Source organism: Apteryx rowi, unplaced genomic scaffold, assembly GCF_003343035.1.
Source record: "Apteryx rowi isolate R43461 unplaced genomic scaffold, aptRow1 scaffold_270, whole genome shotgun sequence".
Lineage (NCBI taxonomy): Eukaryota > Metazoa > Chordata > Aves > Apterygiformes > Apterygidae > Apteryx > Apteryx rowi.
In genome coordinates, this window is record NW_020449086.1 from 1,074,955 (window position 1) to 1,102,250 (window position 27,296).

Below are 27,296 nucleotides of genomic sequence, written 5' to 3' on the forward strand. Positions count from 1 at the left end.
GGGGTGGCATGTGTGTGCATGGGCATGTTTGCCTGTGCAGGTCAGTACCTGGATTTCTGGCTGCTGCTATTTGTGATTTCCATGTAGGCACAACTCAGGCTTGCCTAAACCTTACCCTGCTGGAAAGAAATCTGGGGCTTCCAGTCTTTTTTTCCCTTTGGCATCTATTTAAAAATACGGTTGACTCTGGTCACTCAGAACAGTGTTTTTAAAATCGTGCATTGACGTACGTTGGAGGTCTTCTGATAAGCCCAGGACTTTCTCAGTGTGCTCAGGATTTGGCTTTGTGCAGGCACCAGGGGAAGTTGATTATTCTGAGCTGAAACAGTGTTGTAACAAATGACAGGGATAATGCTCTTTCTTTCTGAGTTAATGATCTCTTAGGGGAATGGCAGTTTGAAAGTATACCTTTACCGTCTAATGCAAGATGCATATTTTTAAACATATTTATTTATCCCAAATGTTTACAGAATTTGAAAAAATGTGCCTTTCCTTTTTCTTAGAGGTTAAAGGACCATAAACGAGAACCTGAAGATTCAGTGTCTGCAAAGAAGACATTTAACATTTCTGTTAATGGAGGTAAAAAAAAAAAAAAGAAAGAAAAAAGAAAGAAAAAAGCCTGTTAATTTCATTATATGTGCTGATATCTATAAATATTGGTGTTGGTACTGGTTTTCCCATGAGAAGAAAACTTCTGCACAGATTATAAAGGATTACCATTATTTGCCTCTGACTCCGTTAACTTTCCAGCAGTCTCAAGGCACTTCATAACGCAGGTCCTTGAGGGAAGGCAAGGAAGTATACAGCACTCATATGCCCCACCACTGAAATGCAGCTACCCTGAAAGTGATTTTTGATACCTTAAAAGAACACATGCCTGATCAGGCATGAAGTGTTAACCTTGGTATTTGTGCAGAAACTCCCAGGGTATCTTGAGTAACACAGAAGCCCTTGACCCCTGTCTGCATATAATCTTGTTTCTGGCACTGTGTGCAGGGTAGTTGTTTCAGAGGTGATTCGGAAAGGTGCCATGTATGAAATAGCAACATCTTGTTCCAGCAGCAAGATAAGTGATGCTTGAAAGTGTCCCATCAGATTTGGCCTTGACCTTATGGTGTTTGAGACTGGAGATGAACTTCAGCATCCCTGTAAATATCTGCCTGGAACAGGGCTGGGGCAAATCACTTGTTGTTGCATCCTTAACTGAATTTTGTACACTTGTTTGAAAATGCACTCCTTTTTCCTGTTGCAGATGTGGATGGTTTGATTACCCAGGCTTTGCTGACGGGTAACTTTGAGAGCGCAGTAGATCTCTGCTTGCACGATAACCGTATGGCAGATGCCATTATCTTGGCCATCGCAGGCGGACAAGAGCTGCTCTCTAGGACGCAGGAAAAATACTTCGCTAAGATACAGAGCAAAATTACCAGGGTATGTATATTCAGCTAGAAAGAAACCTGTTTGGAGACCTTTGCCAACCCCTATTTAATGCTGTAAGTTTCCATGACATCTTACAGATGTCTTTCTGCGAGAACCTAATACGTGTTAGTCATCCACAGAATGAGCGGAAGGATTTTTTACTGTTTATAATGTATTTTCTTGAAAAGGAGAGAAGAGGCACGCTAGCTGGGAAAAAGGATTTCTTACTATTTCCAGTGTTTCTTTGAGCTGCATATATGATAGTCAGTTCTCCCTAATTAAGATAAACATCTTAAGCAGCATGCACTTTAATGTCTTATCTTGACACACTTTTCAAGTGCTGCACACAGGCCCATGCTCAGTGTCTGTAGCGTTACGGTAATTCCTGCCTGTGATCGATCGCAACGGAGACTTTGCCGATGCTTGGTTTCACTGCGTGCACAGAGGATAGCTAAGCAGAGCTGGGGCATATTAATCAAATCACCCGATGTCTAGGAGACAGGATGTCGTGGCCAGCTGCTTACTCGTTCTTTTCCACTTTCTGCCATGCTAGTGCTTGTTGACACTGACGCTTCTCCCTCAGCACTCGCGTGAGAACAGCAGCAGAACGATGAAGTGGGAAAGTGGCCGTAGAGGAGCGTGGGGCAGTTGGCTTAATAATGAAGGCAGGAAGTTGCTACATGTCACTTCACTAGTCCATTGCCCAAGAAGGGTGTTTGCAGTAGCAGGAGGCAGCCTTTAAAATGACCATGTGTTTAAGTGCTTTTCTGGAGCAGGGCTGAAGGTCAAAAAGCACAGTGATCTGGGGAAAGAAAGCACCTAGCACCACAAGCCAGGGTCTGTAAGCAAGAATTTGACCATTTTCTACAATCCTGTTTACAAACAGTTTGCATTTCTAGTACTGGACAAGTGAAGAGAAACTGAAGTGTTAAGACACTCTTTAGGATTTCTTCTCCTCCAACTTCTTTTTTGTATTTGGCTAAGACAAAGGAAAGAGAATTTTGTAGCAAGTGGGAACTATGTTCTTCGCTGCAATTCATCCTTTGAAGAAAGGCATTTTTATTGAGAATTGACCATTTATCTGTGCCTGTGTTAACAAATGGGTGGTGACCTTGTAGTTAGGTTGCATTTGTTGTTCAGGTGGCATTACAAGGGCTTTGCTCACTAAATAGGAGCACAGCTGTCAAGTTCCTCTTTTGTATGAGGCGGAGTTTGAGACAGAAGAAACTGGAATTTGGCTTTGAGGATATGTGGACCTGCAGCCTGGCAGGCTGGGTGCGTGAGCAAAAGGTAGGGATCTTGCAGTTAGTTCATGGGGTATTGCTGTCAGCTTGCCTCTACTTTAGAGCAGCCTTTTTAACTGCCCTTCACTGGTCAGCTGAAGGCCAAGAGCTTAAAGCTGAGCAAAACAGTTAATTTGACAAACAAAATTCACTCTCCTTGCTGGGTTTTGCGAAGAAGGTTTATAGCTGCATTCCTGGTAAGTCATCTTCATCTACAAAAACAATTCTGAAAACCATTTGTAGTGAGCCTGGCCTGCAAATGTTTGTTTTCCTTAGCTGCATATTTTATAGTAAGGATAATTGCCCTGACCCTGACTGTGTTACCTTAGTTTGTTTTCTTATTTTTACAAAACTCTTTTTAAAGCAAAATTTATTCTTCTTTAGAGCTTTTGAGTTGCTGTGCGGTATCTGCCCTGTTCCTGGATACTGTGGCAATGAGTACTCGTGAATAGATACAAAACATACTTCGTCCAAAAAGAAAGGAAATCCTACCAGGATCTTACTGTGGTTTCTCTCCTTCTGGTCCAGCTTATCACTGCAGTTGTAACAAAGAACTGGAAGGAGATTGTGCAGTCTTGTGATCTGCAGAACTGGAGAGAGGCTTTGGCTGCTGTGCTGACTTATGCCAGGCCAGAGGAGTTTGCAGCCCTTTGCGGTAAGGACACTTTACAAACTGGATGCCATTTATTCCACTTAGTTCTAGCAAAACTATGCTTTTTCTGCAGTTTTCCTTCAGGTGAATTATTGTAATTCCTTGCTATAGCTCCTTGGGTCAAAAATACAGCTTTTGAATTTTGCTGCAAAGGAGGAGAGGAACCTCTGAGGTGCTGTGTTCCCAGCACATTCCCTGTTTTTTTAGGGGGTACAGGGCAGGCCTTGTAAGCAGCTGGGTCTCAGCATTGGCCATGCTGTGCACGGCCACCAGTCTCCGTTGTTTTGAGACCAGTAACAGTGATGTTGATGAGGTGGCAGTCACCTCAGCCAAGGGAGCAGTTTGACTTCTTCATGGGATGTTAGTGAAAATGTAGCAGAGCAGCATTTTGCTCTTCTCTCGTAAGAGCATTTTGACTCTTGGGAAGGAGTCCTCCTTCTGTTGCTCTGCCGCAGATGCTGGAGCAGATGAGTTGCAGGGCTGACCCTGTCTCTGTGGACATGGGTGGTTTAGGGAGCATGTTGGAGGGGCCTGTCTCTGCAGCACATCATGCTGTGCCCTTCAGGGCTGCTCAAGCTCTCCCAGGCAGCCTACCCCTGCTCAGAGCTACCTTGTGCTTCGGAAACATGCCCTAAGACACCTGCCAAGCACCAAAAGGTGAGAAATTGAGGAAGCGCGCTGAGGAAACCCAGCCTTCTTTTGGCAGTGCTGCCTGCTGTAGCCCTGACAGTCCAGTAAGTTACCGGTTAACACGCCTGCGCTGCATGTGGGATGGCTGGCAGCCAGGCTGGGTTGTTGAACCCCTGTGAAAGCTTATTGCTGATAGTCAGGGTGTTGCAAGGGAGCTGCGTGCCTGACACCCCTCTGTCCCTCACGTGCCAGTYGTGGTGTCTGTGGAGCTGTACAGACTCACTAGAGTGTGCACATCAGCCCAGAGCGGTCTCACAGCTTCATTGCTTGCAGTTCCTTGGCCAGTTGCTCGCTCAGGTCACCCTCTTGAATGAGGGTATGCAAGAAGTGGGTGGCAGAGGGGCCTCTTGACCCTACTTGTGTCAGCTGAGTCTGTCTTCTGACACGTCTCAAGCTTGCAAGCGCTTGACAAGTCCTTGTGCCCACTGCATGAAATGGTGTGAAGTGCCCTGGGTTCCCGTGAGAGGATCGGTGCTGGACACTTTGTCCTCACAGGCGGAGCCCAGAGGCAGTCTCTCTTTCATTGTGCTGAGCAAAGGCATTGTAAGCTTCCCTGCCCCGGCAGTGACAGAGGGATATCTGGGGTGATTCACGGGGATCTACTTTGTGTTTCTCCTAGATCTCCTGGGTAACAGACTGGAGAGTGAGGGGGACAGCCTTCTGCAGACACAAGCTTGTCTCTGTTACATTTGTGCTGGCAACGTGGAAAAGCTCGTTGCCTGCTGGACCAAAGCTCAGAATGGAAACAGCCCCTTGTCCCTTCAGGTTGGTATTTGTGTGCAGAAAGATACTGGGAGTAACACACTGAGACCATTTAGCATGGTACTGGTACGTGTGGGTTTGAATTGTAAATCAAGTGATCTAGTGCTGATCTTTGCTGTCTGATAGCTGCATGTATTGCAGTCTGCAAGCCTTTTCCTTCTGGAATCGGTGGTTTAGTAGAATTAACATGCAAATACAATATGGGAAGATGGATTCTGAAGCCTGACAGCCCAGGCGTCTTCGGTTCTTTGGGTGCTTGTGCTTACATGCTTTCGGTGTGAAAGGTGTATAGGTAGTCGCAGGAAATAGATGGTTTCAGGAAAGAAGCAGCTTTGAAATGTTCACCTATTTTGCAATAGGTGCACACTGGGACGTTTTTCCTTTTGGAATAGATGGCTTAGACATTTAGGGGAAGAAATTAAAAAAAAATATAACAGCTAATTCTGGAGAAGAACTTTCTAAAGTTTCTCATGAGGGTTTTATGTAAGGGGTTGCATCTTGGGGGTTTAGTTTCCAGCAGTGAAGTATGTTGCATATAGGGAATGTTTTGGGAGAAGAGGAGGGTTGATGATAGTAAGATGAAGCAATTGCTGAATAATTTATTTTTATAATACCATCTTAGTTTCTTCCATCTATTCAGGGCCTTTGAAGGGCCAGTTTTAGAAGGTGCTTAAGGTAATGCTACCTGACAGTGCTGTAAGTCTGTATCTTCAGTAAATTGAAGGAACTGGAGTAATTTGAATTTTATGTTATTATCTTTCTCTAGATCAGTTTCAGATAATCAAAACTACTTACCCGTCTCTTGAGTGTGGTGACTTTCTTAAAGACTTACCTTCAGTTTGAATTTGCATTTTGATTGCGCTGCTTTCCTCCCTCAGACAGTAAAACTGAAAAATCATATCTGAGCTATAATTAGGCTGCTTGTTAACTATGATATGGAATTGCTGGAAGTCCCAGAAGCTGTTGTTACCTTGATTTTTCTATTGACTCTCTTAAGGTACTGATTTGTTAGGAAAAATACGAATGTATTAGTGAACAGTCAGTAAACAGTCCTCATTAGTGATCTATTGTTGAAATTTCTGTGGTGTACTCATCTCTTATTTTAAGGTTTAGAAGAGGGGACTGCATGTTAATATTGAAAAATTAGCATTTGCAGTACCTTCAATRTAATACAATGAGTAAGAAAATAGCACAACTTGAGAGAACAGACCAGAAAGTATTTCTGTTACTTAGTGCTAGGAGAAGACCCAACTAACAGTGACTGTTTCTGGGAGCATGGAAGGAAAACAAGATAAGGAGGATTGCTGGTGATTGTCTACAGAAAACTGTAGACAGCTCTTCTAAAGGAAGTGTTAGATCCTTTTTACTTCAGGTGGTTAGGCTTTACCCACTAGAATGCTATGAAGGAACATGAGGTGCCCAAGGCTGTAATAGCAAGAGGTGTTGTGGTGGGAGTGATGTTTGCCATCCATGCTCTTGGCTCTCACCAAACATTTTATGAAAGGGTATTCTTTTGGTGAATGTGCTTATTGCTGCTAGGGCCCTGAAATCCTGTTTTAATGAACTTCTTTCRGCATTGAGCTGTACACAGCACACTGCTGGCTTTGCCATTAGGCGCTTTTGGTGTATGGTTGCTGTTCTGTCATCTCACGTGCTGGGAAAGCGTGTGAGCATAACCATCAGCATGACCATAACCATCCATGTGCTTGGTTTGGCCTTTACATCRTTGGAGACAATCGTGCTAGCGCTGACCCGAGGAGCAGCCCACACAGACAGCGGTTAGCCCGTGTCTGCTTCACCTCCTTGTCCTCATTCCTTATTCTTTATCCTGATCTGCCAGGACTTAATAGAGAAAGTTGTGATCCTGCGCAAAGCCGTGCAGCTCACCCAGGCCGTGGACCCTAATGCTGTGGGAGCCCTCTTGGCCGAGAAGATGAGCCAGTACGCCAATCTCCTGGCTGCGCAGGGCAGCATTGCTGCAGCTTTGACATTTCTCCCTGCAAACACCAACCAGGTACATGACCCCCCCCCCTTTTTTTTTCCAGTTTGCTTCTTGTCTGTCTTAACAGGCTCACTTCAAGCAGAGATCTGTGTAGTGCATTTAACCTGCAGAATTGCTACTGAAACATACCTCAGGATGCAATGGTCAGGCTGTTTGCCTCTCCTGAGGTACCCTTGCTACAAATCCTGGGTTTTGCAGGCTGGTTGTTGCGTGCCACTTGGTTCCTTTTGTCACCATGCTTGTGTTCCTGTGTTGGTCTCATGGAGCTGGCAGAATTGCGCGACCTCGTTCTTCTCCACTTTTGTTTCACAGCCTTGTCCTGCAGCCGGTGACCGCTGAAGAGGCAGTTGTCCTTGCTACAACCCATGCATGCAGTGAAACATGAATCTTGATACTTGGTGGTTTTTCTTTTGATTTCCCCTCCTCTRTGAGCTGGCGTTCATGGGCAGGCCAGCTTGGGAATGTGTAGCCCAAGGTGGGAGGCAGGGGCTAGGTTCTAAATCGCATGTAAGGCAGGTCAAATGGCCATGTTTCTCCTGCAGAAAAAACTTGTTTCAGTTAAATACAGCTGGGCAGGTTTCTGAAATAGAGCTCACTAGTGCATGGCCAGCTGGCAGCTTGGTGCTTTGCGCTGGATGGCAGGCGGCACGGTTGACCTTCCTGTGCTGTGCTCTCCTGTTTGCAGCCAAACATTGTGCTGTTACGGGACAGGCTTTGCAGAGCTCAAGGGGAGCTCCCGGTGGGCCAGGAGGCCCTGAAGGCACCGTATGAGAGACAGCCCATGCCCAAAGCAAGAGCTGGCTCTGTGGCTGGACAGATGCAAGGACCCCAAGCTCCAGCCCAGCAGTATTACCAACAGGTAAGTGGTCTATGGAGGGGCATTGTGCTTGGCTTCTGGAAAAATGATGGGTAGAGCAATTGGTTTTCCTTTCTCTTGATCTGAGCTGTGTGTGTGTGATGTACCCACCAAGAGCCTTGTGGGCAGAATTAATTTGTGCCTCTCTTTACTCCTTCTCTGGAAACATCTCTCAAACACCTTGTCAAGTAGCCTGGCTCCAGAGAGCAGTTTTCTCCCCCTTTTCATTGAAAAGGTGTTTCAGTGCTAGGGACAACAGTGTGAAAGAGCCGTGGCATTTTTCTTGCTTGCTCTTGTTGTCCCTGGTTTCGCCCCACCTCTGCAGCCCTTGGGGCTCGCTTGTGCCACTCAGCAACCTCTTCTGGGGCTGGTTATTTTCCCCCACACTCCCACACGGGCTGCTCCAGTGCTGGCTGCAGAAGTTTTTGAGTGGCAGCAGTAGCAAACTCAAGGCATGTTCCTGCGGTCGTTGCTGGGATGGCTTACTGCGAAAGCCACCTGCCAGGGTCTGGCAGCATGGGCGTTGGGTGGGACAGTAGGGGTGAGGCAGGCCTGGGCAGAGCTGAGCGTGAGCTGTGCTGGAAGGTAGAGCTGGTGAGTACGGGGTTAGGAAGGGAGCTGGAGGGCATGCAGGAAGGAAGAGGAGAAATGAGGCAGGCAGATGCCCTTGTTTTACTGCCAGCCCGAGGATGGCATTGCATCAGACCACATGGCAGGATGCTGGCCATCGCTGGAGCGTGGCATGGTGTGCAGCCCTGGATGTGCGTCCACTTAAGGAGCATGGCCAAGTCCTTAAATCACTCAGCCAAGTCCTGGAGAGCGGCTGGCCTTTTTGTGCACAAGGGACTCTGGGCTGGGATTTTTTGAAAGCAGGAATGTCAGTGATGTGGACATTGTCCTTACTCAGAGGAGATGGGCACAAGCTGCCAGTGCTGCCCTTCAAACACCACTTGCCAGAAAAATGGGGGCAGGAGGGAAAAAGAATAGCTGAGAAGTGGTGGTGGGGTTTGTTCTCTCCCTCTCTGTATCGATGATTGTGGATGCCTTCGCAGGGAAACCTTTGCCTTCTCTCCAGGGTGTTAACAAGGTAGACTTCAGCCTTCATCCCGTTCTTGGAGCATTACCTTGCTAACACCATTATATCTGATTTTAAACGTATCATTGCCAAGAATTGCCTCAGCTGTCCTTTTCTGTGTCTCTGACCTTCCTTCTTGTAACCAATGAATTCCATTTAGAGATGATGCTGCATATTTGCAGTGTGTCCTTCCTCTTTGACTGTGGAAAAAACAGCTTTCCTCTAGATGGCGTGATCTTAGCAATGCTTTTTAAATCTCGATTTCACGTTTTTCCTACCATTTTAGAAATGCCTCAAGTTATTTAAGAAAGCCCTGCACATGATAGAAAGCCTGGGTGTAATACAGACCCATGAGCACACTGCCAGTGAGTTACCCTCTCTGGCTCTTGGCTTTCCAGGGAGCTCATGCTGAGCAGGAGTTACAGGAAGGGCTTGAAGTGGACAGGGCTGTGTCAGAACAGGGCTTAGTGGTATGTTGAACCAGAAAAGAGAAGAAATGACATATTTGAGTCTTAATATGATCCTTGTTTTGTTTGATTTCCACTTAAAGTGCATATATCAGCTTGTTCCAGCTCAAGGCAGCATTTGCTTAATTGCTGTCCCAAATAGGAACATGTTCTTAAACTTCAATTTCCTTTTGTCGTGGATTTTTGCATGCTATTTTTAGTTTGAAAAGAACAAGTATCAAAGGAGAAGGAAAAATCATTTAAATCACTCCAGTGATGAGAGTTATGCAGACATTGACAGCAGCTGTTCATTACAACATTAGCCTGGCACTGTGCAGTGTTAGAAGTAGGTGCGCTGAAGTCAGCGGAACCAGCCAGGACCTCAGGGTTGTGGCTTTCACTCTGCCAAGATGGAGGTGTCAGGCTCTTTTTCATGTTGCTGCTCACCACTGACTGGCCCAGGGTGYGCATCCCATTGCCTGGCACGGCTCCTCCTCGCTCAGGGGCATTGCAGGCATGGGGGGGTCTTGCCTTCTTCTCCATCAGGAAGGCAGCGACAGTGGTATGGAGCTGAAGGGCTTCAGGGTGGCAAATAAGGCAGGTTTAGCAAAGGAGGCATCTGATACCCAACAGGGTCTGTGGAGACCTGCTGGGTATCGTTAAGAAAGATGCTTGGGGGAGAGCTGTTTTTCAGGTTTTAACTTTTTTTTTTTTAATAGGCCTTAAGCTTAATTTAAGCAAACTGCATTTGTGTGAGGCAGTATGTTTGAATTTAACACGGGACATGTAACGTATGAGTGGGGGTTAGTGATGCTTGGTGCCTGCTATACAGTAGCCGGGGGGGGGGGGGAGCTTCTGCAGTAGTTAGGAAAATGTGATACCAGAGGGCTTTGTAATAGCAATGTTGTGGCAGCCCTGGCTTACTGGCATGTGTAACACTGCACTTGCTCCACAGCCTGTTGTAATTACCCCCTCCTCTATGCTTTGTCTTCACTCTGCAAGTCACTTCAGTTTCAGTGCACAGTGATTTAGTCTGTCTTTAATACACTTTTTCTACATCAGTTTGATTTTATGGCTGTTAGAAGTCCCAGCATGCAAACTTTTTTGCATTCACCTCTTTGCATCGCACTTTGTGATACCCTTTAGACTTTTTTATTGTTTTGTTTTCCATGATTGGTATTTCTTTGTTCAATTCAGGTTAGAATTGCCCCTACTGTCACTACCTGGAGTAACAAAACTCCTACTGCCCTTCCCAGCCATCCTCCTGCAGGCTGTCCCTCTGACACACAGGTATAACCTTCATTATTCCTCTCTGTGAGACCCTGCTTCACTCTGATCTGTACCCGGTGCAGTCTGTGCTTTATGCAGTCTGCAGCTAGGCGGAAGGAACAGGTTCCAAGTCTGCTCAGGTTTTGCTCCCTCTGCGTCCTATGCTGCATGTGTCACTGCTGCCCAGATGAGTGGCTCTGAGAAGCCTCATGTGGGAGCTTGTGTGACCGGAGCCCCCCAGCTCCACAGTTATTGCCCCGCACTAGAATATTTGAAGTGTGATGATACTAGTTGTTCCTTTCCTCTTTCCCACGGAAGTCAGAAGTATCAGAATTTATGTTTGAGTCACTAAGCTGAAAGCTGTGGCTGGCAGGGCCATCTCTGACTCACTGAGTAACAGATAGTGCTACACAAGAACCTCTTCCTGGGGCAGGAAGTTGCGTGATCCTTTGCTACTGAAATCACACTTAACACCTCCGACTGTGCTTCCCTGTTACGCAGGGCAAAATGTTGGGTATCCAAAGGCAGTGGGATGGTTGGAGCTATTTATTCCTGTGTGGATGGCTCTTAAAGGGAATGGGGTTTAAGGCCTTTAAATGGGAGCTGGTCATTTCACTACAGTTCTGCTTCCCCACTGCGTTACCATTGCCAGCTAAATCCTCTCTCTCCCCCTCCCTTTTTACTGCAATCTTGTTTTGCAGGGAGACAACCCACCTCCTCCAGGGTTTATCATGCCAGGTGCTGTTAACCCCAACATGCCACCTCAGCAAGCCACATCTTCCAGTTATAACATGTACTCGCAAGCGGGGGCCCGACCACCGTACCCACAGAGTAAGTAGCAGCAGCTCCCCTGTCCCTCCCGCACAGGTGGGCCAGCTGGGCAAGAAGGCCCCGTTTCCTGGGGAAAGCCAGTCCCTTCCTTGGGGTTGGGAGGACTTAAATCAAACCAGTTCTGTTTCTTGGGCAAGAAGACTCCTCATACTGCTTCTGAGGGTTTTGCTTCTTGGTGGGGACCAGATGTCAGGTACCGTCTGTCAGAAACTGCCTTCACTGCTGAGAAGGTGTCTGCCAACAAATTTGAGACTCGCTTTCCAGCTGGCCCTTCCTAAAGCTGTGTAGGGGTCAAACCCCCAAGTGAGTCTTGGAGCAATGGCACAGAGCTGGCGAGCAGGGACCCAGCTCACTTGCATGTCTGGGCCTAAACAATTCTCACTGGGAGCCTGTCGAGAAAGGAGAGGGGTTGAGGAGGAAATGGGGGATAAGGGCAGTGGTAGAGATGAGCTAGGAAGGGGACAGTGCAGTAGCATACTCAGAGCAGGAGTCTGGAAGTACAGGTAGAAGTTAGAAGAAAATGGTTCAAGGACACAGATGGGTCAGAGAAGGGTTAGTGAAGTTAAGCCTCAGGGCCTGACATGAGAGGCTGTGAGCTTGCACTGGCTTCCAGAGACTGCCGTTCACTTCCCTGGTGTGGAGTTTCTCCTTGTGCAAATCTGGGACAGGCGTTTTTCCTCCTGGATGCGGCACTGTGAGGATTACAGTGTTGCAGAAAACACCCAGAGCAGCGGTGCCCTGCCCCTCCAACACCGCCTCAAGTGGCAGCTCCAGGCAGCGAGTCCAGGGAGAGAAGGAAGTCCTTGTGGCCAAGGCAGTCGTTTCTCTGGCTCCCTGCTCCTGCAGTTGAGGTTTTGAGCAGTCCTCCAAGTAGAAGTGGTCATGTAGGAGTGGGACTTGGATAACCGGATAACCAGCTGGAGGGGGAAGGTACGGGAAGAAAGGAGGGTCAGATGATGAAGGAAGCAGAGAGAGAGATGAAACCTGCCCCCTCTGTTATGAAGTTACTGACTGAATCTCTTCTTTTCTCCCCCTTTGTAGCGTATCAGGCCACACAGCAGTACTCTTTTGGAACAGGGGGACCAGCTGTCTATCAGCCTCAGCAGCCTATCACTGCCCCTGCTTCAGCCTCTTACCCTAACCCTGCCCCTAACCCTACCCATCCATACTTACCATCTGCCCCTTCCCACACCATGCCCTCCCCGCTGTACCCTGGGCAACCTCAGCCCTCTCCAACCAGCTTGAATCCTGCCTCTTCCTTCCCTCTGCCTCCTTCTGGTGCATCCTTTCAGCATGGCAGGCCAGGACCTCCAGCAACTTCTGTGGCTTATGCATTACCTACTGGACCAACAGGTACTCTGCCTGCAACCAGTGATCTTCCTGCATCCCAGAGAACAGGTCTGCGCTTGAACGGGGGGAGGGCAAGCAGGGAAGGGAGAACATTTTGCTTGCTCGCTCAGGGTTATGTGTGCGTGTTTTCCTTGTGAATGCTCCACAATAAGTTTGCCTGTGCTTTGAGATGAATTCACAGCATTTCTAAAACACGTCATTTTTCCTCTGCATCTGGCAGTAATACAGCTATGTCACTGCAGTGAATGCTTCCTCAGCAGTGTGGGCAGTCGTTTTTCTCTCAGTCAGACCTTGCCATGGACACAGAGCCTTTGTCTGTCTTGCCTAAGACACAGTGCTACAGCACCATGTCGTTGTGAGATTATCATCTACTGATGATGGATGGTGGCACAGTTTTAATGTTGTGAGGCCAGCACCAAACTGCTGTGTGGCTGGAGCGCAAAATCCTGGGTTCTCTTGCAGAACAATTTTGTAAGTGTAATTCCTCAGTGTATCTCCTGTTTGTAAGAGGCAGGTCAAGCCCAGGATTTGCTGTATATCTAATTCAAAAAGCATTTTCTGTGGAATCACCTCATTTTCATTATTTTTTTCCTAACCATTAATGTGATGGGATTTACTGTAGCTGTGAATGCCTTAAAAGATGATCAGAAGTGATTTAGAAATGCTTTTATATGGCCTCTTTCTGAGTTGTTAATCTAAAGCATGTGTATGTCGCTAGCCCATAAGAGCATGTTTGAGCATGCATTGTAAGAGCACGCTGCCGAGGTGAGGAAGAATGGCTCCCTGGGACACGTAGGAGTTCTTGAATGTAACTGTTTGCTGTGGTCTGGTGACCTTGCTCATGATAACAGACCTGAGTCTTCATTAGCAGCGTTTGATTCTCAGCTGAGTTTGAAACAGTAGCCTTGAATATGTCATGCTGCGGAGGAATTATGAGCGGTCCTGTTTTAAACATGTATTTTATAGCCAGGTGGTTCAGCTGGAGAGCCAAGGATCACATCTGGCAGTAGGGAGCAGAGGGAATATTAGCCAGGATTTGAGGGGTATTTCAGGAACAGTGTCTCTGCTGCCAGGCCTTAAGGACCCCACTGTGACTCCCTCTTCTCTTAAAAGTCTGCTGAGGTGAGGCAGTGCAGAAAAGGCTCGTTACCTTCGTCCTGRTCACAGAGGTTCTGCAAGGAGATGCTCCTGCTGTCTGTGAGGCTGGGAACCTATGCTGCTCGTGACAGTGTTGGCACACGTGTGCATGTTTAAGAGAGAAGCAGTCCTGGGCTCTGTCCAAAAGAAGATCAGTGCAGTGTGGCAGCCATGGCTGCCAAGTAAGCAGCAGCCTTTTTTGAGGTAGTTGATGTTTCCCTCTGTTCTGCAGCCAGACTTGGTGTCTTCTCTCCTCCCCTTTGAGATACAATAGTGGGACTTCTCCTGACTCCACGTGATAGGGCAAGTGTAACTTATATCTCTGTCAGAGGGATTATTAAAATGTGTAGAAGAAGAGTTGTTGGAAAGTTTCCTAAGCCTGGGACGTGGAGCAGCACATTACAATGCAGACAGCATTGCTTCTGTGCCTTCAAATAAATGCAAGGAACAAGAAAATTATTCTTTCTTATCCATTTTACTACTGTGTTTGCGTCACTGGCAGGCACTTCAGAGACTTGTCACTTAAGTTTCTTGCATTAACAGTGAAGTGATATAGTCCATAYGGCTCTCTGAGTGGTAGGGCACTCTGTTTTGGACAACAGAAATTGAGGACGTTAATGACAATACTGGTCTATTTCTAAAACCATTGCGTAGTCCGCATTGACTGTGGTCTGACATATCTTTCCTAGGTCATATTAGTAGAAGAAAAATTGAATCAGTCATCAGCATTGCCTTGCCAGATTTCATTTCAAACTTAAAAGTTGTCTGTACTGTGCTTTTTATCAAGTTTTCTGAGAATTACTGGTACTGTTTGCATTTTGCCCAGCAGCTGTGATGAGCGGCCAGCCAGTACAAAGCATCAGGCTTTCAGGAACCAAAACTCGKCATTAAAAAAAAAAGTCTGATTCCTGGCGAATACCAGCCTTGGCCTTAAACAAAGGGGTGGGCTTCAGTGCACCATGAGGTCCGTGGCTAGGTGTGATCCATGGGGTCAGGCTGCTGAAACGCAGCTGTCTACCTGCAGCTGAGAGAAGTGTTTAGACAGATAGAGCTAAGAGCACACTCTGTCCTGTTCAGATTTTTAGGTTACTCCTTTGAAAGATCATATAAACAAGAAGAGGAAAAACTTGCTCTTAAATACTGAAAGTACACAGTATATAATTAACCATCAACGAATTTTTCAGGGGCACTGTGTCACTTAAAGATGCCTTTGTATATGATTATAGAGAGCTAACAAAAATCTATAGCCACAAGTAGATCTTACCTGTAACTCTCAATGTTTTGGTGCAGAGCAKATAGTTATGCCCATCTTGGCTTTGAATTGCTGTGCTCTTGTGTGTTACGAAGATCTGATTTGGGAACATTATGTTCACTTTGCAAATGTGATTCATTAAGATGGGGGGGGGAATTGGCAATTTGAAGTCTTGGAAAGCATCTGGCCGTTGAACTAGCATGCAGTTAAAGCTGTACTTACTTACAGAACTGATTTTCTCTTATCTGCCCTGGTTTCTTTTGCAAATGTATGTAAAAATGAGTATGTTGAGCACTGCTTGGAGCTTCCATCAGTAACTAAGCCCACATTTAATTTCATTTTCAACCTTTCTCACTTTGGCAACAGAAGATCTTTGAACCTGCTTTGAAGACAGTTTTAATTTCCAGAGTATTGCATCTTGTTTGAAATAGTAATAGCACAGATCTGAGTTTAGTGAAGTGTTTGTACTAGAACTATAAATGCATTAAAATCACCCCAGGGACCCGAGTATTCCACAGTAGTTGTCTCATCCTGCTGTTTCTCCTCTTCAAAATGGCAGAGTGTTGTTGTGTTTTGCCTTTTGGATTTGCATCTCAGTTTGAGCAGGCAATTTGTCTTTTCACGCAGGTGTAAAGCTCCTCTGTGAACATGACATTTTTGCCATGCTGGGTGCAGACGAGAGAAAGCCTTGACTCAGGGAAAAACCTGACGTCCCCTTGAAGTCAAGTAGTTTAAGCATCTCCTTAAAAGCTTTCTAGAAAGGTAAAATGACAGTGAGGAGACTGAGTAATGGTCTGTCAGTTCCACTGGCTGGTAAGAATAGAAAGTGAGAATTCAGAACAGACAAGTGGGCCAGGATTCTGCAACATTTGTTAGAAACAACTAGAAACACTGATTTACTACATGGGAAGAGATCCAGGCTTGTTTTCAGGGAAAGCAGACAAAAGCCATTCCACAGGATGGGTTGAACAATTGTTTTTTCTCTAGATCGGCATTGTAGTTAGGTGAAGCATTTTTTTTCTCCTGACTTCTCTTGCATATTGAAACTAAACTGCTAATTAAAAATGACAGACAGGTTGTTTTAGTTTTTAAACAGAAACTGTTTTTTAGCTCTCTTTGCGTTTTTATCTGCAGAAAACCTGCCAACTCAAGACCAGGCCTCTCCCTTGCCAGGTGAACTAGGTACCACATAATGTGAAAATCATTACAGCCACTACATGAAATTAATTCAACAGACATCAGTAATGCATACATTCTTCAGAGAACATGAAATGCAATGCTGTTTGCCAATTACATTTTAATCAAATCAATTTTTAATGCCTTAATTAAAACCAATAACAACATACTTGGAGTTTTTAACCACAGAAATGAATGTTGTTTTGCCTTTTTTTTTTTTCTTCCTCAAAGCAAATTATTCCAAGAAATTAATAGCAGTGACAGTCCAGGAGGTTTTCATAATGTATTTTCATTATCAGCACTGCAGAAATTAGACTTCCTATATTGGAAATATTCTGGGAAGGGATGTTCTGGATAGGGAGGGCAGAGCTCCTGAAACAAATGGCTGTCAGGAGGTGGCACTGCCTTTGGTTAATGAAAAATCAGATGTGAAAGGGGTTTTAATTTGTTTTTCATTGACCCCTTCAACATATTCTGGATATGGAACTCATTTAAAAAAGGCTCAGGAACAAATGCAATTTCAAGACAAGCTAATTCTGCAGTGATGTTGCAGTTTGCTATGTAAAGTGAATTTATCATCTGCTAAGTGAAAAACACTGTGGTAAAAAAGTCCATTGAGCGGGGATTTGGTTTTGTTGGCTTTCCGTGGCTTTGTGCAATAAATCCTGATTACTCGGTGAGGCTGCAGTAATGCCGAGATAAAAATGCTGTGATCCCAATTACATGTGCTCCGTGACAAGATGGGAACCATTTCTAATGCACTAACCTGAGCTTTGGGGTACAAATCTTGCAGATGTACAGCGTGCACTTTCTTTGAAGAGCTTAAGGCTTCTTACAAGAAAAAAAAAACCAGACTGACTGGAAGTGATTCTGCACAGACATCCTCCTTTCTTCTTCTTGTTTCAAATGAATTGGCCTTGATGCAAAGAGCTAGATTGTACCAGCTTGCCCCAGCAGCTCTGCTCTGCTCTCAGGACACAAAGCCCTCATAAATTTGATGCAGTTGGCCAGGGAAACCTGGTTTATGGCTCCTTTGTGTCTCTAGGGTGGCTGGGTGAATCTGACTGGAAATGTTCAAGTCTCCTGTTGCCTTTTATGCCTCCTCTTTCGATATTCGTGGTGTTGCTGGGAACACAGTGTATTTTAATGGAAAAAGCTATCGCAGTGTACAATCACAGCAGCAGCACTCAGGAAACGTGTGCAACTTAGCGGTGTTCCCCACGGTTTCTGAGGTCTCTGTTGCTGATCAATTTTTATGATAACRTTACAGTGATCATGCAAAAAACGTTCAGAAAACAGCTCTGATTTGTTCTAACGTAAGGGTGGGGAGAAACCTTCACCAGTAACTGTGAAGCTATATTAATACACGCTGCCTGTTTAACAGAGCTGTATTTTGGCCATGGTAGGCAACTGCCTGCCTTTTCACAGGGTTAGCCTGTTGAAAATTCTTCTCCTGCAGGAGAAGAGGTTACTAAATTGGTTCTTCACACTTGCTCCTAGGAACGTTACTTTAGTAGATGCCAGTAGGGTGTATGGCGTGTAAGGAAGAGGAAGAGACAGCACGGAGGATTTAACTGCCAGGGCTTCAGGAGGCCCTGGCTAGCTCAGGGGCTGGACTGTTCTTCAGTGAAGGGCAGACCTGCAGGGGCAGGCTTTGCCCAGCAGCGCGAAACCTCCGATGATACAGCTGGGGCGCAGAGCAGTCCTGGCTGAGCTCTGAAGGGGCAGCGCAGCAAAGAGGCCTCGTTCCCCTCCTCCGAGATATTTACAGTCTCTTTTTTTCCCTTTTTGTCCCAGGGCCTCAGAACGGCTGGAATGACCCTCCTGCTCTGAACAGAACTGCCAAGAAGAAGAAGGTAGTCTGGGAAACTCCAGCTCAATGCAATTGAGCGTTGTCCATTTGAAAAGCAGTAACTTAGCTTGCTCCTGAGAAATTTGTTGACAGGAGAAGAAACAAGAAGGGTTAGCAGCAAACAAAATCTGTACTTCGTGAACAGAAATGGCCTTCATGCCTTTCCAATATGCATCATCTCCCTCAAAATATTTAAGTCTCTAAAGAGACAGTGGCTTTTTGGTTAAGTTGTTGTTAATAACGACATTGATCCTGGTTTGAGGGAAGAAAATACCTTGGACTATTTTTATCTGCAGTAAAGCAGATGAGTTTTGCAGGAGATGATACTTAAGCAAAATGACGAGGCTGTGCAAATTGTTACAGCTTACTGACTTTGCTGGAGCTGAAAGCAATTTATCCTGATTAAGGGTCTGACCYTGGGAGATCTGGTGAGAGTAAGACAATTTTCATGATAGAGACAATGTAGTTTAGTAAAAAGGATTCAGATTGCAGCAGGATGTAATAGTTGGGGATGTTTGGCACAGAGCAGAGTGAGCCTTTTTGTCCCCTGTGCTGCTTTAGTTTAGAATATTTCCGCAGCGGTGTCACCTGCTGCTCTCTGAGCCTAGTGCATTTGGGAAGCAAAGGTCAGTCAGGGCTATGCAGCGTTTTCATGGTGGGGAGGGCAAGGGCGTTGGAGCAGCAAGGTGGGTGAAGGTGGAGGCAAAAGTCTCTACCTTTGGGGTTTGGTCTCTGGGGTTCAAGATGAAGAAGCTTTTGGAGGATGGCAAGAGGAAGTTTTGCATGCTCCTGTCTGCCTCAGTGCTTGACATTTGTCCCACAGCTGTCAGCATGCCACCTTTCAGAGATGTCAAGGCTCTTGGGTAGGAGGGGGAACATTGTCAGTGAGAATAACTGACCTGAGAACTTGATAAAAATCCTTCTGGAAACAGTGTCTGCTACTGCTGTATGTTTGTCTCAGCTGCAACTTCTGCTGTAGCGAAGTGTTGAGGGTAGGTTCCTCTCTAAATGAGKAGTCACGCTGTTTGTCCTGTGGCTCTGCTGAGTATTTAACAACCCCCCACAGAAATGTTGGCATGTTTCCCTTAGGTCCACTGTATGAGGGGTGGGTTTAGGCTATTATGAAATGACTTGCAACATCTGCTATTGTAATATAGAAGACTCTTGCACTTCAAGCCAACGCACAATTTCCAACTGTTTTCCTCCTAACTAAGAACTTATTCACCACACAGAAATTTACTGCTGTGATTCATTGCTTTTATAACTGTTGTTGATGGTGTAATGGGAGTATTGTTCTTGCTGTCCAAACCACTGTTTTAATTCTGGCATCACTGATTCAGGGTAGCATTCAGTGTCTCGTAATCTCGTTTCTTTCCATGCACACCCAGAGAAATGTGCACATTCTCATGGGACTTCTTACTTTTGTTTGGATTCCTGTATGACTTGCAACAGACCAGCATCTTATTTAGTCATCTCTTCTCTTTACAAAACATTTTCTGCATCTGAAATGCTCATGTGTAAAGACTGGCAGATGCTTAGGGATGAATCTGAAATGTACTCATAATCTGTCTTAGTGCAAACCTGTTTGCCAGAAGCTTGAAAGCCTTTCAAAAGCTTTATTGGTACATGTTGCTAGCTGTGATCTGTGTACTACATTGACAAGACTACCAAAAAAAAAAAAAAAAGGAGCCTTGAAAATAAGACTTTAAAATCTAAATATAATGACCAATAATAAGAATTGCTTTAGGTGTAGGTTAGTTAACTTTAGTGCAAACTGTTGTTCCATTAGTACTGGTCTGTCGAACCTTTGTTCTGTGCCCTTAGCTGAGTGAGTTGCTCTGATCTKCAGTGGCTATGCTCGGCTCCTGTGACTAGGGCAGGCTAAGCAGACTCCTGCCCTGTGCGGATAGGAGGACAGGCAGAGCACAAGGCTTGGGAATGCTGGAGGACACGATTGCCCCAAGGTGCTTCTTCCCATGCAGCTGCTCCCAGAGGAACAGGTTCTTGTCAACAAAGTAAAATCCTGTATTGCCCGCTTCTCTTTGTAGAGCCTGGGGGCTYGGCTCTGTGCCTGGCTGAACTCTCAAGTGCTGTGGGTTGGGAAGACAGACTGGTCCTTGGGAGCTAAGAGTTGTGCTCTGCTGGGAGTTGTGGTGCGGCTGTGATGGTAGGATAAACACACAGTTTGTTTTTCCACAGGTCCCTGATAACTTCATGCCCCCAGTTCCCATCACTTCCCCCATCATGAACCCGCTGGCAGATCCGCAATCTCAGATGCAGCAGCCTCCGGCTCCAGCACCACCCGTGGGTGCACCCAGCTTCCAGCCTCCACACCTCCCTGCGGGGCAGCCCGTGCTGCAGAGCCCGTACCAGCCTGCTCCCCAGTCCCTGGGGCCATGCATTGTGCCTCCTGCTGTCTCCAAAACCAGCACAGAGGGGGCCCCTGGAGCCCCAATYGGCAATGCCATCCAGGTAACATAACCCTAGTGCTACATGGTTTCGTTTTGTACATCAGTGGAGCCTTGTGGGTTGGGATCCTGTTGGCCAGACATGGAACAGAAGAACCTCTTCTACTTGTTTGAGGCCTTGTCCACACCAGCAAGTGACATGGTGTTAATAACAGATGCAGTAAGTACAAGCCAGCTGGATTTGATTGTCCTTGCTTAGTGAGGAGTCTGTTCCGACTGTGTTCAACAGGCCATGCTCCCATGGAGGTGGGAGAGCGCAGCCGCAGCTCAGCAGAGTTTAGCAGAGCAGGTTAAAAAGGCGATTCGGTGAGTCTGCTTTGTCTGTATCTGGTACAGACAGCAGAAGGTCCCTTTTGCATTCCATGCAGGACAGCTTGTAGTGCTGTTGGCTGCTTTGAGTAGCATCCTGTACCTCAAAAGTGCACTGCTCAGTCTTTAACCACTAGCTTTGCACCATGCTGGCACTTTGCTACAGTAATCTTCACCTAGATGCTAAGTAACCCTTGACTGTTAATACAATCATCAGTATGGACCAAGAAGGTGCTTCCTCCCACTACTGTGCAGCTCTCCAGAGGGATAGATGGCAGGTGCTGATAATGTCACCTCCACACACCCGCAGGGAAGAGGGGGGAATTGTGCCAAGATGGCTAATAGCTCGATTTAGTTTAAAACTACATGGGGTCACAGAATGACCTGGAAAAGCCTCATCTGTTCTGTTTTTCAGCATGTCCAGGCACTGCCAACAGAGAAGATTACCAAGAAGCCCATCCCTGAGGAGCACCTTATTCTGAAGACCACGTTTGAAGCTCTTATCCAGAGGTGCCTGCTGTCTGCCTCAGATCCGGTAGGTCTCTGCAGCATTCCTGGAGTAGGCCTGTGTTCAGATGAATGTGCTGGTTTCTGCTGCTCAGCTAGCTATCACAGCCTCTCCTGTTTGAGATACTTTTTCCATCTAGGGGCTACTTCGAGCAGCCACAAGCAATGCATAGCAAAGCTACACGCACTTAGGACGTGGTCATTTTGAGTCTAAGCATAGCCCTGCCGACAGCCCAGCTGCCTGAGGATGTTGACTGTGGGTCATTACTGTCCTCCTCATGGGGAGAGCAAGATGATGCTGCTTCTGGGCGCAGAGGGATTGRTTGTGTCACCCCACCACAACCCCCTCTTGTGCAGCTCTCTGCTGCCCTCTCCTAATGAGGGTTGGAATTGGTTAGGGTTGAGGTTTTGACCCTGTGGTGRTTAGAGGAAAAAGGGCTCCTCTTCCTCCTGCCAGGTGGGCACTGATGAGGTATGCCCTACACCCTGCTGGTCAGAGAGGACATCTTGTTGGTGTGCTTAACTGCTGCTCATGATTTGGGGCAGGAAGCAGCTGGTGTTATGCCATGTCTGAGCTGAGGCTCACATATGTGAGTAYATGTTTCAGGTTTTGATTGGTGACGTGTCACTTCTGATAACAAACTATTTCAAAAGGAAACAATGGGTAGCAGCGAAGCRAAAAGGCTGTGAGCTGTAACACAACCACTAGAGCTGGATAGGATAAATATTTCCTATGACAGACAGTTTTTTGTAAATGAGCCATCAATCTCAAAGCTTCTTGTTTTTTCCAGTGGTCAGTAAATAACACACTGCCCTAAAGTGCAAATGCTGACTGCTCGGCTCATGCATGCTGAAAGGCTGATGATGAAAGACAGGCTGGTGGTGTGCAGAGGACTGCACTAAATGTGCTTGGTCAGCAGCACAGACTTCGTGCTCCTGTTATTGCTACCAGGAGCTGAGCTGTCAGAGGGCTCTGTGGCAGCACAGCAGTATACTGGCTGTTCAGTGTCGTTTTTGTTACATCTACTGTACCATTTCACCTGGCACCATACTTTTGACTTGAGGTGTGCACATACTTGCTCCACTTGTTCCCTTTGGGTGTCAGCCCAACAGTTTATTTACTCACCCACACACTCCTTTGCAGAAGCTTCTGGAGGCCATGGACTTCTTTTGGACAGACCCTGTACAGTTCAGTAGTGTTTGATTGCTCAAAAGCCTTTTTTTAAAAATACCCTGCAGAGCAGAGGGATAGAAATCAGGCACAGAGGATAGAAATCTTCCTGTGAGTGTATTTCCCCCCTCCTCCCAGATACCCAGGACACAATGAAGACAAAAGCATTCAGTTTGCACTATCTGCACCTAAGGATTGCTTTTCTGCTGTGCCAGCACTATTTGTTTCCTTACTTGTTGTTAACGCTCYCTGGTTTTCTTAGGCTGGGCAAGCATTCCAGGCACACAGTAATGAGAAGTGCTGCCCTGACTGTATGTGTCAGTTATTGTCAGCACATATGCAGGCACCCCTAGGTTATTATATACCAAAGGGGAAAATGGCAACATGAAAGGTGTTACTGCCTAGGGACTAGAGCAGGAAGCAGAGGGTCAGGACAACAAACTCCTTGCACTTCTTCCACCTAATTTCCTTTGCTTGAGGAGGTTTCTTGCTGTTTAGTGAACACATTTATTTCTCTTCAGTTTACCCATCTGTAAAATGAAGTTAGTGTGCACATCCTGTCACAAGTTTTGAAACGATTGTCCCAAAGTCATGTATCTGAGAGTTAGTCCAAAAGGCTGTATCTTATCTGCTCTTCCTGGGATACTTTTTCCTTACTTGCCTCAGTCCGTTGACAACATTAATATCACTCAAGGGACTTCCACACATGGTCTGAAAGATCCATGTGCTGTATTCTCCTCTATGCCCTTTCCCATATGAACAGCCTTCCCTAATTTCTGGCACAGTGGGGAGCCACCAGTCTGTCTTCACACCTGAGCAGGAGCATTCCCTTAGGCTTTTTCACTTTCTGTCTCTCTGCCATGATTTAATCCAGGGAAACTTCTCCAGTAGCCAGAGGAAGTTGCACTACATAAGTAAAGATGGATTGATGTGCATACTGATTTAAGAGGAAGTTCCAATACCCATATGTACTGATGCCATTTTTAATGCTGTTGACCTTGTTGTTTTTGTTCCCGTAACTGTACCCTGGATGATTGAATACTGTTTTTTTCTTCTGATTATTCTGGAGTAACACCACCTATTTCTGTAGCTGTTTGTAAGAACAAGTGGATGAAAAAATATAATTAGAATTTGCTCTAAATGACTGAGTTTTATGTCTTCATTCTTCAGTGACTGCATGTGGCCTTAAATTCTGAGTGGCATTGCTGGATACTTGATTCCAGTAATATCTCCTATCCCAACAAAAACAGTGCTTTCCAGTTAAACACAGAAGCAAATTTCCTTCTTCTGTCACATTGACCATATCAGATACGCCACTGAGTTTTGCAAATGACTAGTAGCTTTTGGGATATACCTCTGAAGTTTTACAACTCTGTAGGTAGCTAGAGATGTCATCTTATCTTTCCTAGCAAAATCAGGAGTGAAGAGTACAGACATATTCAAATGATGTGTTAGGAAAATGATGCTGATGAAGGAATTGTGTTGCACAGGTGGTCTTGCAGCTAAATCATTTATCACAAAAAACAGTGAAATTCAGAACACTATTCTGATTTTAATGTATTCCTCTCTTGCAGCAAACCAAGAGGAAACTGGATGATGCAAATAAACGTCTGGAGTTTCTATATGACAAACTTAGGGAACAGACAGTAAGTTTTGATTTTACATTTTTTTTCCCATAAGATAATGCAAATTATGGCCAAGAAATCCATCAGTGCTTTGGACCCCTCTCTGATAGGTAAAAGGTATTTGTTCCTTCTGAGCAGCATGCCTCAGATGTTTTTGTTGTATGTTTCCATGCATTTCCCAGTAATGGCTAGGTAGAATGCTTGGCCTCAAGCACCTCTGCAGACTTCAGCACTGTGGTGTCATGTCACTGATTTTATAGCAGTGTGCAGGGACCGTGCTGAGGCGGACACGAGAGCTCCTTGCTTTAGGCACTAGGTGAATGCATCAGGAGGATCCCTGTCCCCAGTTGATGGCAGAATGAGCAGACAGTGCAGGCTTCCACGCTTCCAGCCAAGAGCGTTAGGCATGCAAAAAGCCTACACTCAAAACATCTCAGAAGGTGTAGACATTTGAGGCTCACTGACTTCACTGGAAGTCAGACATGTAAGTATTTGGAAGATTTTTCCAAAGCCTTCCAGGAGATCTGTGGCAGAATAAAGGATTGGACTTGGATCTCTAAGGACTTCACTAGAGGACTAGTCATTGTAAGGACATATTTCCTGAAGGATTAACTTGAATCCTATCCCAAAGACGTACTAACTCTGCATGTTTTTCATGCAGCAGAGTTGGTCACAGCAGGCCTCCCAGCTCAGGAAATTGCAGCAGCAGGCTGGCAGTGAAGGCTAACAATGGTTTGCAGTACTGCAGAGGGAGTTAACTTCTGGTTGAAGTCAGCGGCTAGACTTCCCAGAAGATCACTGTCATTTAAAAGACCGAAGTCCTGCACCTTTCTGAGGGCCAGAGGTTTCACTCAGGGAATTTATTTTTCTAATATTAGTGTACCAGCTGTGTTTCTTTCTGTTGACCTGTCTTGCCTGGCTTCCCTGCAGCTCTCTCCAACCATCATTAGTGGTTTGCACAACATTGTGAAGAGCATTGAGACCCGCAACTACMTGGAAGGACTGAACATCCACACTCACATAGTCAGCACCAGCAACTTCAGCGAGACCTCTGCTTTCATGCCTGTTCTGAAAGTTGTCCTCACCCAGGCAAATAAATTGGGTGTCTGAAGTAACCCTGCATTTGCAAAGCCTATGACGGTTGCTTTTCCAAAGAAGTGCATATCTACAGCAAACATGCAAGAAATGGACCAAATACTAGTCCTTACAGCATGTCGCAGTAGAGCGCTGACRAATGGCATTACACTCTCCCTGCAGAATACATCATTCTAGAAGGGCCTCGGAGCCCTGGTGCTTTTCTTTTCATTTTAATCTTTCTCATCCCTAATGATTCTTGTCTACAGATAGTATATTTAATGGATGATGCCCCATATTGTCAATTTTTAGATGCATGTTATACTGCTAAACAGTGGCTTTTAATAAATATATGCGTTAAAAGAACAAGATAGGTTGCGTATCAGACCCTAAAACAAATTCTTTTTCCTACCCCACCCTTCCATATCCACCAGATTAAAGAGTCTGATCCTATTATAAGTGTATTTGGTCTTTCATTTTATGAAGCTACTTGCAGTTCTCTTATTATAATTCACATGTTAAATAGCTTAATTTTGCACTGAGGCAGATGAGCAAAATAAAGGCTAATGTGATATTTTCAATAAATGTTAATTTATTAACATGTGTCTTCATGAAGTAGAACTTAAGAGATTTTGAGCCTGGATCACAGTGGGGCGGCTTTCTGTTGCATCCTAAAGGTAAGGATATATTTTCTCAGCATTGATTGAGCTGCTGAAGCATTGCCTGCCACAAACAGCTGTTTAATGTTTGCATTGAGATACTTAGGTTTCAAGGGAAAGCTTAGCAAGGATTTTGAACRCATTTGCATGCATTTTTTTTAAAAGCTAAGAGCAGAAATAACTCAGTGGTTTAAGTYACCCATACAGAGAGGGTAGGTATCCAGTGTGTAAACAAGGTGCAAATTGTCTTGCAGTCCCCTGAATTTAGATATCCCTGCTCTGCTGCACCGTTTACCCTGCGAGTGCATGCTGTGCTGTGAAGCTGCAAGCATGCTTTTTGCATGGGTTGGGAGAAAGGGTAGTATGGGACTTCAGGATTTGATGTTGCAAATGTATCATGGAGTGTTTTCAGGAGTGGTCTTGGACAGGAAGTGGAATGGGGTTGTGACACTCTCAAAGGCTGTGTGGGTGATGCACATTTTCAGTGAGAGCCTGGCTGAGTCTTAGAGGAAGAACTGGGGAGATGTTGAGGACAGCAGTGGTAGGTGGGGGATGCACTGTGGTATGTGTGCATGGTTATGGGCTTAGGAACTACCAACAAAAGCATTGCTGTAAATTTTAGTTCATCAGTTGTGAATAACAGGAGCAGTAAGATGTGAGAGTATTAGGAAGAGCTTGGCATGATTTGTCTTTTGTAAAAAGCAAGGAAGCTTTAATGGCATTTCATAAACCCTGGTGAGATTTCCATCTGTGTAAAAGAGGATCCCAGGTGAGAACAGGCTCAGAGAGGCACCCAGATGTTGGGAAATGAAGAGTTCGTTTAATGGGAAGAGACTAAATAAGCCTGGATTGTTCATGTAGTGAAAATAAGAGTAAGAAGGAATCTGTCTGCAAACACACAAGGTTACAAATGCACAAGCTAACAAACTGAAGAGCCGTGTTAGCACAAGAACAAATCAGATATGAACTAGCCATGAATAAACTCAGGGTGGAAAGTGAAGTGGTTCAAAATGAGACCACCAGATGAGAGAGGTCGTGGAGCAGCCTTCCCAGCAGCCTGACTGTGGAGCTTGACAAATGAACACGTGAGGTTATAGACTGGTTACAGCCCCAATGCCCTAGGTTCAGCAGCTCTGGAAGTCCCTTCTCAAACAGTTCCCGAMGCCAGCTGGCAGGACAAAAGCAAACCCTTGTTTTGAGGTGATAGTGTCTTTAGGTACTGTGACATTGTACTGCCGGCCTGGACACTACCTCAGGAATGGAGTAATTTTGTTCTTCTTAGTAAAAGGAAAGCTGCCCTCTGGTTGGCTGTCCTCAAGAACTCAGAAATGGAGAGCTAAATTTTCCAAGTACAAAACAGGCATGGATGAGAAAATCTGCTACTTCTATCCTGAGAGCAGCTGAGACAAATAGTAATAGTTAATCAGTTAC

The 27,296-nt window shown here is 45.6% G+C and overlaps 1 protein-coding gene across 15 annotated transcripts in view; it reads left to right on the top strand.

Annotated features, from left to right (window-relative positions):
• SEC31A (SEC31 homolog A, COPII coat complex component) overlaps positions 1-25,659 on the top strand; it is a 48,138-nt gene extending 22,479 nt beyond the window's left edge. For 4 of the 15 annotated variants that reach the window (XM_026068438.1, XM_026068441.1, XM_026068444.1 and 1 more), the window contains 15 exons: positions 504-579; positions 1,253-1,431; positions 3,231-3,357; positions 4,664-4,809; positions 6,647-6,820; positions 7,494-7,667; positions 10,383-10,475; positions 11,156-11,285; positions 12,327-12,683; positions 16,159-16,206; positions 17,998-18,056; positions 20,252-20,524; positions 21,245-21,364; positions 24,082-24,153; positions 25,063-25,659. In XM_026068438.1, coding sequence (XP_025924223.1) covers positions 504-579; positions 1,253-1,431; positions 3,231-3,357; positions 4,664-4,809; positions 6,647-6,820; positions 7,494-7,667; positions 10,383-10,475; positions 11,156-11,285; positions 12,327-12,683; positions 16,159-16,206; positions 17,998-18,056; positions 20,252-20,524; positions 21,245-21,364; positions 24,082-24,153; positions 25,063-25,242 — 2,208 coding nt within the window. In that variant the 3' untranslated portion in view covers positions 25,243-25,659. Of the gene's footprint in view, positions 1-503; positions 580-1,252; positions 1,432-3,230; positions 3,358-4,663; positions 4,810-6,646; positions 6,821-7,493; positions 7,668-10,382; positions 10,476-11,155; positions 11,286-12,326; positions 12,684-12,855; positions 13,107-15,651; positions 15,787-16,158; positions 16,207-17,997; positions 18,057-20,251; positions 20,525-21,244; positions 21,365-24,081; positions 24,154-25,062 lie in introns of those variants that run through there. The other 11 variants (XM_026068442.1, XM_026068446.1, XM_026068445.1 and 8 more) reach the window with 9 other exon arrangements.
• Positions 25,660-27,296: the final 1,637 nt, after the last annotated feature.